This window comes from Platalea leucorodia, assembly GCF_965183815.1.
Source record: "Platalea leucorodia genome assembly, chromosome: 16".
NCBI lineage: Eukaryota > Metazoa > Chordata > Aves > Pelecaniformes > Threskiornithidae > Platalea > Platalea leucorodia.
The window spans coordinates 3895535-3911390 of NC_138838.1; the positions used below are offsets into that span (position 1 = coordinate 3895535).

Consider the following 15856-nt stretch of genomic DNA (forward strand, 5'->3'; position numbering starts at 1 on the left):
TGGTTCAGGCATAGTAGCTTTCAACACTTGGCTTAATTGGACAACTAAAAAAATGCCCTGAAGCCCAAGAGACAGCAGAATACAACTGAAGAGAAAAACAAGTCCAGGAAAGTAATTTACCAACTAGTGCCCATGCAAAGACACAATTCTTTCAAAACTTGATTTTTTTCCATACCAAACTTTTTTCTCCCGCCTTGAGAGGAAATGAGTTCATGGGTGCAACTGTAACAAAAGTCTGGTCTTGTAGTCTTGTGTTTACATGGTCATTTTTGTTACCTTTGGATGGGTGCTCAATGGAGACAAAACATGTAAGGGCATGCATCTGCTGAAAAGTATTACTGATGGCAAAAGCGGTTAGAGTGCATTGTCTTTGCACTGCTATGTGAAAACGGAGTCCCACCACCTGAGCAAGTCAAATTCTACCATAATAAATGTTACTACAACCAGTATGTTCATTACTGTACTTCCGTTAATCTAATTTTGGCAAATACCATATATAAGCAATTATTCCATGATACAGACACTTCCCTACCCACTAAACTCTTATCACCTATGGAAACTACTACCTTTTCTCTATCCCTCAACAGACTAACACTTAGCTCGTTGGTTTTCCTTCTGGCCAGCTGAACCAAACCAGTTGATAGTGTGTTAGTAACACTGGCTTGGATAGCCAGTGGAAAATTGCTGTCACTTTGTAGCTAAAGAAAATTCAAAACAAGAGGAATTATTTGCAACATATTATTAGTAAAAGCAAACGGTAGCCACCACTTAGACTGTCAAATAGGAAATCACAATGTACTTGTACAACTCACATGTTAGAAGACCTACCTCCTGCAACTGGTTTGTCCAATGGTACATCTTCTCGTGTCGAATTCAAAAGCTCATGCCTAAAAGATTTAAGAGACATGCTTCAACAGTGACATAAACTTTGATAAACCAGAAGTCACAGCCTACAGTTACAGCCTCAAGTTACCACTGAAGGGTCAGGAAAAAAAAATAACAGGGGACATCACAATCCCCAACTTTAAATTCCCATTAACACCAAAGTATTGTAAGAGCTGGTTGGAACCCTACTGAGCCATAACATTTCACGGTAACATACAGATTACATTAAAATTATCTCTGAGGTCCTGATGCACTTCATCAGAAACAAAGATCCAAATCAAAAATTTAACCTTTAAAAATGAAAATCTCAAAGCAGACATTTCTGTTTCCCAAATACATCTAGTCTTATCCATATTGGAAGAAGAAAAAAAATTAAAAATTCTGACATTTCTCAGAGAGGTGAACTGGTTTTTGAGCTGCTCTGGTTACCACACATTACAAAACCAATGAACAGCATAAATTAATTACTGTTAACAACTAAGACAAATTTGACAAGAGCAGGTCCAAGCGTTGCATAAATATTAAAATCTATGCATAGTGTCTGATTTTAAGCGAGACAAAAGGTAGATCTACACTTCTTCCTCTTTTTCTGATTATCTGCAAGCATTAGGATGACAGAAACTGAACATATACCTGTCAAATTTGAGAAACCAGCATCCGTGCTAAAGGCAGCACGCACAGAGGCATGGGCTGTCACTACCACCAATGCTGAGCCTGACCGCTGCAATCAGCAGATTCCCATCCACTTTGAAAACTCTTGGATTAGGCCCTACACCACTGAGCAACAGCAAAACATCAGCTGTTACTCACAGAAGCTTCATTTGAACTGTAGATGCCCATCTGTGGTGTGAAACATCACATCTGTCTGAAGTGAAGCGCCAAACTGTAAAAGGTAAATATCAACCCACTACCAAAGCTGCGTATCGGCCTGCCAGAGTCGTACCCACGGTACTGGATCTCAAAGTGCTCTGTAGCTCTGAGATCCAGCACTCGACATCCACAGATGCCGGCATCTCTCCCTGCATATCCTGAATTCAGGCTCAGTCCAGGCTCCCTTCCAATCCCACCTGCCTTTGCAGAAAGTAATGTCAGGGTTCTTCTAGGAGAGACACCAAGCCGAGAAAGGAGAAAAAGAGAAAGACAGGAGCCCAGAACATCTCATGAGTCTCATGTCCTCACTTTAAAGGCAGACGATACCCTGCCAGGCTAGCTACAGCAGGCAACTGAGCCCTCAAGCAGTTCCTATGTACACCTAAGGTACATTCATGTACGCTACCTGATCTACCTCCAGACACACCAAGGACACACATCCAACTAAATCACAGGAACCAGCAGCTATTTTGGCCTCAAGCCTGCCCTGGGAGATGCTATATATAGATATGGCCATAGACACCTTGATGCAGCATTCCAGCAAGAAAAAAATAAAAGCACAAGCTGAAATTTAGGCCAGGATCCTCAGATAACATAAGATATCCCCAAGCCTATAGCTTTCAACATGTATTACTGCCACAGAGATTAAAATAGTACAAAGAGATCTGCCCATGACATGAAGTCCATAATATTGAAGAGATCTGTCCAGATCTCAGCCACCACTGTGGTGCTCTGGTGATCTGATAAGCTGAATTTATCAGAGTGAACATCAACTAAAAATTACTCATGAGTACTGCAAAAGAATACGTCAGCGTATATCAGTTTGGAAGTTCTTGAAGACAAAATGAAGCAGAGTGAAGCCAGCAGAAAAAAATGTGTAATATAGAGACAAAAATGCAAAATTCCTTACTTTTTAATCACAAACCGGATCCGCTCCTTTGCTAGAAGTATCCTCTCAAGACGGGGAATGCCGTACGTGGATGGCCGCCTGAAGGGAATTCCTTCTGGAAGCCCTTCCACATACAAGTCTTCCACATGTGACTGGAAGAGTGGGTATGGGATAGACACTGGACCTTTTGCTTTTATAGCTTGAGCTTTAAGAAAAAAGGAGAATAAAACCATGAGACTAGCTTGTGGCTCTACTCAAATTATCTGTTTGAGATCACCCTGGAAAACGTTAAAATTAGCAGGCAGGCAGCAACCCCCTTAGCACATTTAAACATGCAGGCATTTGTATTTGTGGGGGTTGTTTTTGTTTTATAGCAAAATCACTCTAATTCACAGTAAACAAGCTGCAGACCTGCACACACACGCAGATTCTCCTCTTTTCCCTTTACTCTGTAAACATTTAATAACAGAGACTGCACCTGTTACAGCGAAGTTTCACAGTATTTTGGTTTTGTTTAATAGCACATTTTGAAAGATGAAATTATCTAGACTTAATTATAAACCAAGCATGTTTCAGTTCATTAGCTCTGATTATTATTATTTGTTACTACTATTGGGTTACAAGAGTCATTAATGCCTTGGAGGAGGGGTACACATCCCTTCTTCTCAATGAATTCCTAAAGCTTCAGTGTATTTTAGAAATCCAAGGAATCACTAACGAAATAAACAATACACTTCTAACACCGCCGAAAAAAGCATGGCCCTACTAATGAAATCTTTGAAGCAAATGAAAAGCAAATAACACATTCAGCCACAGCTGGAAAATAACCTCAATGTATTTCTTTAACTTATGAGGACCATAATCATATCAATACACCTATCAGGCTGGCAAATACTGGAGAACAGCGTGATGGTTTGCAAATACCAAGAAGGCTAATTGCTTTATACTCACAAGGGTACGTTAATTTTGTAGGCCATGCAACAAGAATTCTCTATTACCATCTGAGTGGTCTGCAAATAGTTTGGTACGTTCTGTTGTTTTGCTATGGAAATTAGATGCAAAAAATTATTTGAGGAGAGAAAGGCCAAGCTAAGGCCAAATTAGAGTACAGTGATGATGTGGCAGGATTTCTGAAAGCAAAACTACTCAGGGCACATTTTCAAGCAACTTAACGTGAAAGCGGCCAGTGATTCAGACATCAGTGTATACAAAATAGTCTCATTAACTCACAAATTCTTAAAAGCAAGGAAACAGTTTAGGTTTTAAAGGCATTTGGGCAACATACTCTTTCAACCACTTGGAAGCAGAACAGTTCTAAGTATGTTTATCACAAAACAGAGAAGCTTTGAAAATACTGTATGTATCTCAGCCTTATACTCTGATGAGAACAGGGTTTTAGAAAACCGCAAGAAGAACTGTGTTTCACCTAGACTTGGTTTCAACTGCCAAATATAACATGGCGAAAACTGGAGACAGGGAATAGGCACGTACAGAGCGGGACACGAACCTGAAGACGACTTAGCAAATAGGCTAAATAAACCCTATTCAAACCTGTGTCAAAGGAGCTACAGAACAATCACCAAAAGAGCTGTTGTGTGTCACACCAGCCCTTCATTAGAGCAGATTTTTATTGCAGTCATATACCTCTTCTAAAAAATTAAAAAAAATTATTCTCAGCCCTGGAGGCTGTTGTGGCAAGTGGTGAAAAGGTAACAAATCCAGCAGATGAGCCTCACGTGGAAACGAGCATTTGTGAACCACAGTTAGCCCCAGGAAAAGAGATCAAGAACATCACTAAAATCTAGATCGCTACACAGCGTCAAGTAAGAACAGCTTCAGAGCAAGAAAAATCCTGTTTGTTTAAATAAGTAACTAACAACAGGTAAGTTTTTACAAGTGAGAGTCTTTATTTCTCTTAGATCAGCAAATGTTTTAGCAAATACTCTTCAGAAAGCCAAAGAACACGATCAGCATCGCAGTCTGCAGTGAGGCTTCTTAGACTTGGAACGTTACACATTTTTGCATAGAAATCCTATTGAATATAGGTGTCATTTTTATAAATGAGTCTGTATTTGTGAGCCACTACCTTGTATTTACACTATAAAAAGTAATCCCAATCAGTTTACATCTAAACACAAAAATAAATATATATTCAGACATGTCAGTTGTAATGGATGACAATGACTGACATCGCTAAAATACTGTGGAGCTCCAGAAGCCAACAAATCTGAGGAGCATTCTGCGAATTCTGACATCCGTAACTCATCTCAGTAAATGGGAAATTGCATGCCCATACAGATAGAAAGAATTGGAATCTGCTATGGAATTGGTTTGTGAATCAATGAAATGTTGTCATCCACAGGGAAAAAGGGGATAATTTAATACCATCTGGCCTGCTATGGGAAGTCAGGAATAGCTCTGTATTCAACAGACTCCACAGGAGATTTTTAGGCTGGCTATATGCAAACACCAAAACCAAAATTAAAAGCAATTCACCAAGAACGATGCTCCTTTCTAGAGCAATTAAAATAGTGTGAATCAGATTCTGAACTGTTTGTACTTGGTGTGAGCTGCTTTCAGTGGGCTGTTTAAATGTCAGATGATAGTCACACCCAAACCACGTAGTAACTCCAACATCACAAGGTCCATTCTGAAAGCACTTCCACTTTTCACAGCAGAGGAGCACCACCATTTATTTTTGACATTTTTGCTGATGCTGTTTTAGTCTGTGACATGTGGACACAAAATATGTCTAGGTGAAACATCTGGAGACAAATTCCAAAGTCTAACGTGTGCTGCTTTTTCTCTCCAAGAACCATTACCATATAATTGTTGCTTCACTGCAAATCAATCATAATCAGAAAGGAACAATCAATCTCTGGTAACTTCTCCCCAGAGCCTTTTGAAAACATTATTTCACTTAAGGACTCAGTGTAATTACAGAAAAAAGGCCAGCTCTCTCAGATGTGGGTGGCCCCAGACATGAGCACACTGGAGCTCCAGGAAACTGAGCACAACTGAAAAATAAAATCAAGTTGCACACTTAGGTGCCAAACATAGGCACCCAATTTTGAAATTACTCTGCTCATCAAAAAAGCTACTTTTCCCAGTTTTAGGTCTTCTAATAATATTTAACCCTTTGGTGCTGCCAGTACTGGTGTGCTCCTGAGCCAACAACAAGATGCATGCCAAAGAGCTGTGATTTACGGTGTCAAAGGACTAGAGGCAATTGTTGGGGAAGGAGTGTAACACATACCGTATTTTTTTTCAAACAGCTCCTCAACTTGCTTTCTCAAGTCTGTAATTCGCGCATTCCATTTCTCTGCAAAGAAAAGAGGAGGACATGTCATTGTACAAATGAGACTGAGAATCTCTTGTAAAATCTATTTAACAACTAACTGAAATATGCAGTGTGCTTTTACCGCTCGCTTGCATACAGGTGCTTGTGGAGTACGGCATAGGCTATACCATAAAATATGTGGATACATTCAGAAAGAAAAAGGATAGAATAAAATGTTTAAGATTACCTCCAAAACTTGTGCAGATGTTAAACCAAGTTTAAAAAAAATAAAAGGACATAAGCTAGGCTAAAGTAACTCCAAAAATGGTTTCTCTTTGATAGCTCGATCAGCAGCTCTCACTACCATCAGGGGTAAAGTCAGTTCGCAGCCGCTGTTGATAGTTATCTAAATCCAGGCGCTGAAAAGCTTAATTAGTGAAGCTTGATAAAGCTTACAGCGAGTACATGAAGTTGTTTTGGTGCAAATCCGTACAGCTATCTGGGTCAGAAGGCATCATGCCATCCTCTACCTTAATCCAGTATTTCTCCAAGTCCTGATGTTGCAAAACATGCCCATAAATCCTATTTCTGAAAGAAGATGCAGGCTACAAGACAGAAGTTAACCAAATCCAACTGTGTGCTCCACGGAGAGCTGGATTAAATGGCAGAATTTTAACATCTAATTTTCTGCCTGTGACAGAGCGCACACATTCACAGCTTTTTCTACTATCTCAATGCTTTTAGGAAAATGCCACAACTCTTTTGTAGATGGTACCAGATACTGGCTGGCCTTTACGAATGAGTTAATAAGCAAGTATACTTACAGCTTATTGCTTACACTGAAGACTTAAGTCTAGTAACTGCAGAGGTCAAAAAATGAGGCCACTCAAGCTATTACACTGCCAGTTGTCAAAAAATTCTTCTATCAGACAAGAGAGAGGATTGAATTTTGAGTCCGTATTGAAAGGGTTTTAAATATTCATTCTCAGACCAATGTATACAACTTTGGTGGCCATTTTTAAGCCTATAGTTTTTAAATGTAATTTTATGGATATTAAGAGAACAGCATGCCTCAGATGTGGGCGAGAACAAGGCCTTGTTTAGAGGGGAAAGGGTGTTTTGGCACACTGCCTCTCATCCAGACATAAACTCTTCATTCTAGTGATCTGGCGTATCACCTACATAAATTAACCTGTTTATATTTTGAAATAACATCCTTGTGGATAAATCTATATAATTGCTTCTTCCACCTTTTTTTACTGCTATCCTGTAGTACACAGCTTCGTAGCTGATAAACATGTCTTGAGCTCAATGTTTTCTACTCCTGCGTCACTTCAACCCTGCAATATTTCCCTCTTTAACTTCAGGTGTATAGCCAGATGAAGCTCGCTCTGATTGCAGCACAACCACCAACTGCATTTTTTGTTGACCTACAGAACAAGGGATTAACAGCAGCTTTACCAGTAAGAGTCAGGAAAACACAAGTCAGAATTTACTGGCTTAAAGAGGAAACTCTGCTTTACTCAACGGAGCTGGTGAACACACACGGCCGGTCCTGGGACAAGGGTTTTGAAAAGCACCTGCATGACCCAGGGGAAAGTCTCACAGAGTTGAGATCCCTTCAGTTCATCAAGCTCTGAGGCAAATTCAGCAAAAAACCTCCTCCAAAACTCAGGCTGGTTTTCATCAGAGGGAGAACAGCCAGAAAGAATGTCATGCCATATTACAAAGCAACCATATAAAAAGCATACAAATTATACTGCCTTGAATACTGGTTGTTGCTGCAATTTTAGGAGAAGCCACTCCCACCCAGCCTGGTCTCCCTCTGCTTGTTAGCATGCTCACGAGAGCGTTCCTACGGGGCCACTAAGTTGTCAAGGTTTCATCTTTCTCAGTTACCGAACCCCGCAATCCCTGGCCAAATATTCCATGTGGGTATTTTCAAACAACTACTTCCATGCCCCATTCCCTCCAATGGAAACACTACAGGGATTAATAATCAAATACACCACAAAACAGGCATGTTTATTTGGAATGGTGGATACACAGAGAACAGGCAATTGAAAAAAAATCATAGACAGGCTCACATTTTGATCAGCACACTGTTTTTTAGCTACTTTTCTATTTTATAAGTACATTGCCAAGCTAGGCTACAGAGACAAAATTCAGAGGGGTTATCAGGTAACCAGCATTATTTTTTATCAGACTGTCAGCATTATTAACCTCTTGGATTCAGACCAATTACTGTAAAAACATTCTTTTGTCACACACTTCGTGCTTGTGTAGCAAAGTGGAAGACATACCACAAAGCTAAGCTGATATTCTCATTTGGTAATCACTCTGCAAAGCAGTTTAGTTTTCCCATAGGCACCAAGATAAGTGATGGTTTCCTTCTATTCGTCCATATACATCTTCTGACACATGGGAAACACCATCCCAATGAAGTAACAATCCCGAAAACTTCCCCAGCCCATCCACGGTCTCTTCAATTCACCCCATTCTCCGCTCCAGATAACATCCACTACAGTAGGGGCAACCTGCACACAAAATGATGCTCAGGTACTAAGGACACTCCTGTTCCCATCAACATGCCACGCAGTACTTCGTGGGGAAGTAAAATGGAAAACACAGAGCAAGTCTAAGCACGCTGCAGGCTGGTGAAACCTGTCTTCAACTGTGTGTCTAAATGGGGAAAAACTATACACACTTTCCATCACTGTCATAGTGAGACAACAGCTAAGGGGACTTTCTTTTCCCACTAAAATGGTATGACACAACTGCAAGACACAACTTGAAGCTTCTGAGCTTTTGATAAAATCTCTAAGACAGAAAAAAAAAACGTTGTGGGAAGAGATTTTTACTGACAATGTCAGTTCCTTTCAGCAAAGATATTCTTAACCCTAAATAGTTGGTTCAGAAATATTTTTGAAATCCAACCTCCCTTCCCAAAGATGATCAATTTCTATCAAGCATTTTACCAGACACTTTTCATTCCTCCCCCTGGTTACAATTATTTTGTTTTCCACTTCGTTTTCCTGTTTCCATGAAACTAAGAGCACAGCACATTATTCACCCTGTTTCTCAGGCCACTTGGGGTACCTGATCTCCAACTCAATCAAGACATACAGGAAACCTCTCACAGCTATCAAACATCTGGATCTCATCAGTGTTATGTAAAATACTGAAAGTCTTTATCAGATGAGACAGATTTCTCTCTCAAGCATCTATACCTCCTTTCCAGCCTTCTGAGTGCATGTGCCTTTGTCATTCTGCATCTCTTCATGACAGAATTAAACACCTCCTTTCTCCTCTCCAATTATCTAATATTAGACTTCACTAGCCAAAGGTGCAAAGTCTTCTGAAATGTCCAAATAGCAGCACTGCAACTACCAAGAGTTGCTCTTTTTTTCATTACAGCAAATGAAGCTCTGAAGCTTCTCACATTGATTTTGTGTTTTAGCCAGATGTTGCAACACCGTAGAGAAATACCACTTTCTGTAGGTGAACCCCAAAAGTGAATATGAGGTGCAATAACCTCAATGCAATTTAGGAAGCCCAGGAATAAAGATCTCTGAATAATCTGTGAGCTGCAAAACACTGTAATCTAACTGCACGGCAGGCGGTTAAGAGCAGAGTTTTCTTGAGAACAGCCCAGAGAGACAATCTACCAAGTCAACGCAGAAGCCACAGTGAGCAGGTAAGCTGTGAGATGTTCTTTAACTGGTGTTTCAACATTGGAAGCTCACCGCAAACTTTTATCATCCTAATATTTTATTACCTTTGCTCTCCACGTCTAATCCACCTCACTGTTCATTCCCTTCAAACACTGCTAGCCTGCCAAGTTTAGATGCTGTTTTCTACTAAGGGAATATATTGTAGCAAAAGCTTCGGCAGTATTAACGGCTCAATCTTCTCTTCTACTAATGTTGCCATTATGTTCTCCTGACCCAACCAAAACTAACTAATGCTACATGTGGAACTGCCTATTAGTATCAATGATCTTTGGAGAATAGAGGTCTCAGCAATGTTTTATTCATTTTCACTGAAATTAGCATGAAATAAGGTTTCACACAAAACAGATGTCAGAAGAAGTTCCATGGGGATTTTTCAACTGACCTCAAATCCCAGCAATCCTAATAAACATCTCAAACACTGTGCCAAAGGACATGTTCCTAGCTGTGCAGCACCTTATAGAAGTACACAGATTAATGGGATATCTGCCCAGAAACCAAACCAAAACAAGACATAAAGGAGAGGTATGGGGCTGCAACAAATCACATGGGAGGTATCTCTAAGCAGAATAACTACAGTGTGCGGATGCATTTCTGGAGTGAGAACTCTACATAAGGTAAGATGAAAGAACATTACCAAAAAGACCCCAACTTTTTGTGCGTCCACAGGGATCAAGGCAGGCTACTCAGCGTAACAGAGTCATTTGGTTACCTTCCCAAATGTGGCTCCCCTCGGCACATCTTCACTGTTCACAGCACGTATCAGAAAGACCAGCTAGACAGGCTCCTGACCTCCGGTTTGCCATAATTCAGTACACTAATAAATTCGGTCTTAGCTTCTTGTCCAATGAATCAGCTGACAAAAATCTAGACTTATTATTTTATTAAATTACTTGTAGTGGCTATTTAGATGGTCACTTTGAATAATGAGAAAAAACAGAGGTAGCCTATGTTGATGATTATACTGCTGCAATGCATCTACAAAGAGCCCTGGGCTCTTAAATGAACACTCACACTGGCATGTCTCACTCCTGCAGTGTGAAATTGTCTAATACCTTTTTATAAAACAAAGCAGAAAGGCAAAATAATCTTTAATTTTTAGCTTACCAAAATTGAACTCTCTCACTTTTCTTCTCCCAGTATTGGCAGCTTCATTAGCTGACTCGGTGTTCTTCGGTCTCTTGTTAGGGGGCAAGTAGTCATCATCGTCTTAAAGAAACATAAAAATATCACTGTTTTAATGTCCAGAGAACTCATGTGCAATGTTGGAACTGCTTTGAACGTCAAAGCTCTAATGCAAGTATTGAACTGTGCTTTATCAGGGAATCAAATTTTGCAACGCGTTACTTATCTGAGTAAATTCAGAAAGCTACTGGCCTGTGTAGGAACAATTTGCGTAAGAGGCCCAGCACAAGGCATAAGAGAAAAAAGAAAGCTTCTTCTGTACTTCCTAAGGAAAACAATATTGAGTTCTGAAACACGACTGGACATCTCATGATCATAAAATGACCACACAACAGCAAAAGAAATGAGGAAATAAATTGTGCAGACACAGACTACATTTTTATGTAATTGGAAGTATCCTTCCACTAATAAGTCTTGAAACACAGTACTTGAGTTTTATCTTGAAAAGCTCAAGGGTGCTAAAACCGGCTTCAAACCAATGTAAAACCGATGGACGTAACTGAAATTCATTTAACAGGTCAGCCCTACCTCAAACACACACAGACAGACAGATGGGGAAAACTGCAAACCCCAGGTGAGCTGCTACTTAGCCAGTCACTTCCCAACCCGAAACACTATCTTCCCTACCAGTTAATGAGTTTTTAAGACTAATTACCAATACCTGCAACCGTAAAGAAAAGAAACGGTTAAAGCAGACAAAGAAAATGGAAGTTAATTTCACAGAATAGCACCTGCCCAGGTCACCAAGGGTATAGTTTACTGAGGAAGAATAATATTACATATTGACATCTCTTGCACCTATGCAGTTGTATTATATTCTGTTAGAGAAAATCTTTTCAGAGCATTTTTACTTTTGTGGTAAAGGCCTTTACATATACATAGAACTTAATGAATATTCTCTTACTACCTTTTCTGTTGAGGTAATGTAAGAATTAGTTTACTGCTGGATTATAAAAAGGTGAAAGTAATGCCAGAAGTGTCAGCTTTGTCCTAAAATGCACTGCCGAATTTCTAAATTGCTAATTTGGTGGTCTTAATCTTACCCATTCCAGAAGCAAGTAATGCAAAAGCCAATTTCAGAATTGTTTTATAGCAGTTACAGGACATGTAATTCAGAAATACAAGAAATACAGCTGACTTCCAACCAACACCCTCGCACGAAAACAACATGGACACTGGTTAGTGGCTTTAGTGCCGTTTAGAAGAGAAAGGGAGGTGGTAAGTACAAACGTTTTTAGCTCATATTTATTGATATTAGACAAATAAATTGAAGCTTCACTTACACCACCTGTAACACATCATTTCTGTTACAGTACAATTCTTCCCAGAAGCTAGTGTTGACTAGAAATTTTATACCACTACAGTGTGCTTATAAAACAACGTGCTCTTCAGAATGAATGTTGCAAAATCTTTTGAAAATTTAAATTAGCGGCTATTAAATAACGAGTATTCATTACCAATGCTTGAAAAACACGTGAAAGATGCAAATCTCTGTCATGCATCATTTCAAAACCAGTCCACTAAGTCCAATATGCTTCAGTATGTTGTGGTTTTATAAAGCTTCTGGACTAGGTACGTTTACAAAGCAGTGCACGATCCAAACTGCAGTCAACACTGGCACATAAACCTATTTATTCAATGCCAAGTAACGCAAGCATTGTAAAACATTTTTTTTGACATAAAAATACCCAATGCACTGAAATCAATGAACTGGAGAACTAACCTTCGATGGTGACCTCGACCTCAGGATCCTCACTTGTTTCTGAAGGGGCGTGCTGGGAGGAATCTGAAGGGGGAAAAACAGGACTGCTGAATGATGGACACAGAGAAGATTTTTAACCAAACACTCCGTGATTTTATATTTAAAATAACACTTGTCAAAAAAGCCCCCTGGCTCACTGAAACATTTTTGCATTCGCAGCATGCAACAAAAACTGAAGCAAAGATATTTTACCATAAGCCTTTAAGCAATTCTAGACAGGGTAAGGAGGCGGGGATTATACTTGCTAAATTGCGTGTGCAGCAGTGCAGAGTTGGTGTTAATGACAGTAGGAAATTCCTTATTCTTGGCTTAATAGGATTAATACAATCATAAATATTTTTCCCTTTGTTATCAAGCATTACTGAAAATATAAACAAAGGCTGGGTGCCCCTACAGATGATATATTCCTTTACCATTTACACAGACTCGCAGTTGTTGCACTATAAAGATTTCCATAACAGGCTGCAAGGCCAACAGTGAAAAAATGAGAGGGAAATTCATAATCGCAATGCTTTCGTTGGGGCAGTCTGCACCAACATAATAAATAGGGTTAGGCCTATCAATACTCAGTGGGAGAAAGAGCAATTTGCATTTAACTGCAGTAAAGTTTAAAAAAGCAAAGCTAATTATATTGCAAACTATTTCAAAACTAAGTAGCAGTGTATGAAGGAATATATTTTAATTATTCTGGCAGAGTAATGCTGCACTTGTGCATTTTGAAGAGTATCTTCTTTCAGATCTCTGTAAGCTGGAAGTATGATATCACTTTGGGAGCAAGTCTGAAGGAATCTCCCGTCTCAAAGGCTCTTCACATGCTGGCGTGTATCGTAGAGATTCAGCCGTATCTACTGAGACACCTTAACTGGAGTATATTCGAACTATGTCAAATATATCATCTAGTTAATGGAAAACATAGTACGATGTTTTGATCTAGTTCAGAGTGAGCGCTGGGTAGATAACTAGCAAATGCACAACAAAAGCAAAGAATTAGGAGGTAATGGTCTTTTAATAGACGTGAACATAAAGTATGGTCATAAAAATAACTATCACATCAACTCCTCACTTAGAACCTTTCTTGAGAGCATCAGAAAAGTTTAAAAAAAAAGAAATACAGTTTTTGGAAATTTAAGAATAGCCACGAAGACTGGCAAATGGTCCATCTGGTCCAGTACCAAATCCCTGAGAAACAGTCATAATTAAGAGAAACATGCAAAAATGTCAAAGCAGACGGAAGAAAACTCCCAGATGGGACGTTTCTTCTTAAGCCATATTAAACCAACTGGTTTAAACACTAAAGTAAGTTTTTTTCTTAACAAAGTATTATCATCACTAGGTATTTTTTTGATCTTAGGTAAATACACACAGCTCCTAAGCAGCAGCCTTCTTCACAGTTCTAAACATTGTCATTCACTGGCACTGTCTCCATTTTCTCAAATGTGATTTCATTCAGTTTAAAACAATTTCTTTTGATGCACATAACCTTAACTTTCTGATTGCTGAATTTTAATCACACCATGCTCCCCACTCATCCAATCTCACTAAGACCTCAGATACCTTTATGAGCTACAGCTAATCTGGGGGATTCCAGGCACACGGTAATTTTGCCACTTCCTTTTTCACCATCTCGTCAAGGTTATTGGAGGGGAAAAACAGTGAAAACCCCCAGTGATATACACCAGAAGATACGTTTGTACATCCCTCTGATGTTTTCCTTTGCAGAAAACAATCATTTCTGCAAATCATCTGCATCACAGGCTGTAGCTTTCAGAAAAACTTTCCAAAGAACTTTAAATGCCTATTATATGTATTTCTTTAATAATAATTAGAAGGCTATACACCAAAGACTTCATGAAATCCAAATACTGTCACCGATTTTTTTACTCATTTTTGTGAGGATCAGCAATAAATCATTTTATTTTACAGAATCCAGACAAGACTGCCTACGCTGTATGCCTATTTAAACAACAAATGAAATTTAAGTTAGACTGTTACCTGCAATTTTTAATCACTGCCTATAGGCCTTTTCTTAAATACTAACCTTCATGAACAACAGGTTTATTGTATTCAGCAAAACCAGGGTGCAACTTTCAGCACATCTCTTACAGAAACTTGTAAAGGAGAACAGATCTGAGAAAAGAGTGTGTAACAAAACCGTATTCTGACACAAAGGGCCACACTCAGCATCTGTAGCTATAGAGTTCTATATAGTCAAAACCAAAGCAAAGTCAGAGTCTTGGTCATTTTGTATCACACTTCCCATTCCTCAGGCTCTCTCAGGCATAAAGCTCACAGCATTATGCTTAGGGAAACAAAGTACTTAGATTATTTTTCTCAAATAAGTAGAGTTAATAGTGCAGTCAGCAAGAGCAAAGAACTTTATTCTCCTTTATCAAGAGAAATGCTTTTAAATTTCATGTAATGGTACCCTTAACTATGGTGATATTTACCTTCAAAGCAAAACTAATGGGATTTGCAAGAATGAGTATTGCTGCTAGCATAACTTGGCCTTAACATCCAAAAAATACTCACGACTCAGGTTTGAGAGCCAGGTGCTTAGAATGAAACCAGCTGCAGAATGATGTACTTTTAACATCACGTCAAAGCATTAAATATTGGGTGACAAGCACCTTACAAATGCAATTTATGATTTAAAAGAATGATGACTCCCGTCACAACTTGCTTATAGCACAGAGTGGCATGATTTGGGAGATTAAAAGCAAAACAGAACAAAAAACCCAAAAGCCAACCTTGTGGAAATGTGGAAAGAGAATGGTTGGAGAAGATGAACAACTTTAATTAAGGTGCCATCTTTTCAAATACTTCTGTAAAAAAATATCCAATGATGTTAAATTATTCTCATGAAAAACATTTCATATCTCTAACCTTCTACCGGTATTTCCACATCTGTTCCTTCACTGCAATCGGAACCCTGGTGGCTTCCTTTAGACAAATATAAAGTAAAAAACATACCATAATAAAAATACAAAAGGAACTTTTAACATCGACTATTCAAAGCAAGGATTTTCGTAAGCGAAAAATCCAGAACTATAACGTTCACATGAACAACATACAGAAGGCTCAACTTCTGAATCTTAAATTCATGACAGCAGGAGCACTCTGACGTTATAAAGAAATTAATGGGTTGAACTGCAGATTAGTGTTTTCTAGTGTTTGCAAATGGGCAAACCAGTATTTTTAATACAGATTGTAAGAAGCTGAAAAAAACGTCCGATTTTGGAGTAAATTTATTTCAG

General features: G+C 39.0%; 1 protein-coding gene across 17 annotated transcripts in view; it reads right to left on the minus strand.

The window, feature by feature from the left end:
* The window catches only part of GTF2I (general transcription factor IIi), an 81121-nt gene that overhangs the window by 27006 nt on the left and 38259 nt on the right, over positions 1-15856 (minus strand). For 13 of the 17 annotated variants that reach the window (XM_082328421.1, XM_082328423.1, XM_082328420.1 and 10 more), the window contains 6 exons: positions 15486-15542; positions 12564-12626; positions 10763-10864; positions 5901-5966; positions 2666-2849; positions 829-887 (listed from right to left, as the gene is read on the minus strand). In XM_082328421.1, coding sequence (XP_082184547.1) covers positions 829-887; positions 2666-2849; positions 5901-5966; positions 10763-10864; positions 12564-12626; positions 15486-15542 — 531 coding nt within the window. The remainder of the gene's footprint in view (positions 1-828; positions 888-2665; positions 2850-5900; positions 5967-10762; positions 10865-12563; positions 12627-15485; positions 15543-15856) is intronic. The other 4 variants (XM_082328411.1, XM_082328412.1, XM_082328410.1 and 1 more) reach the window with 1 other exon arrangement.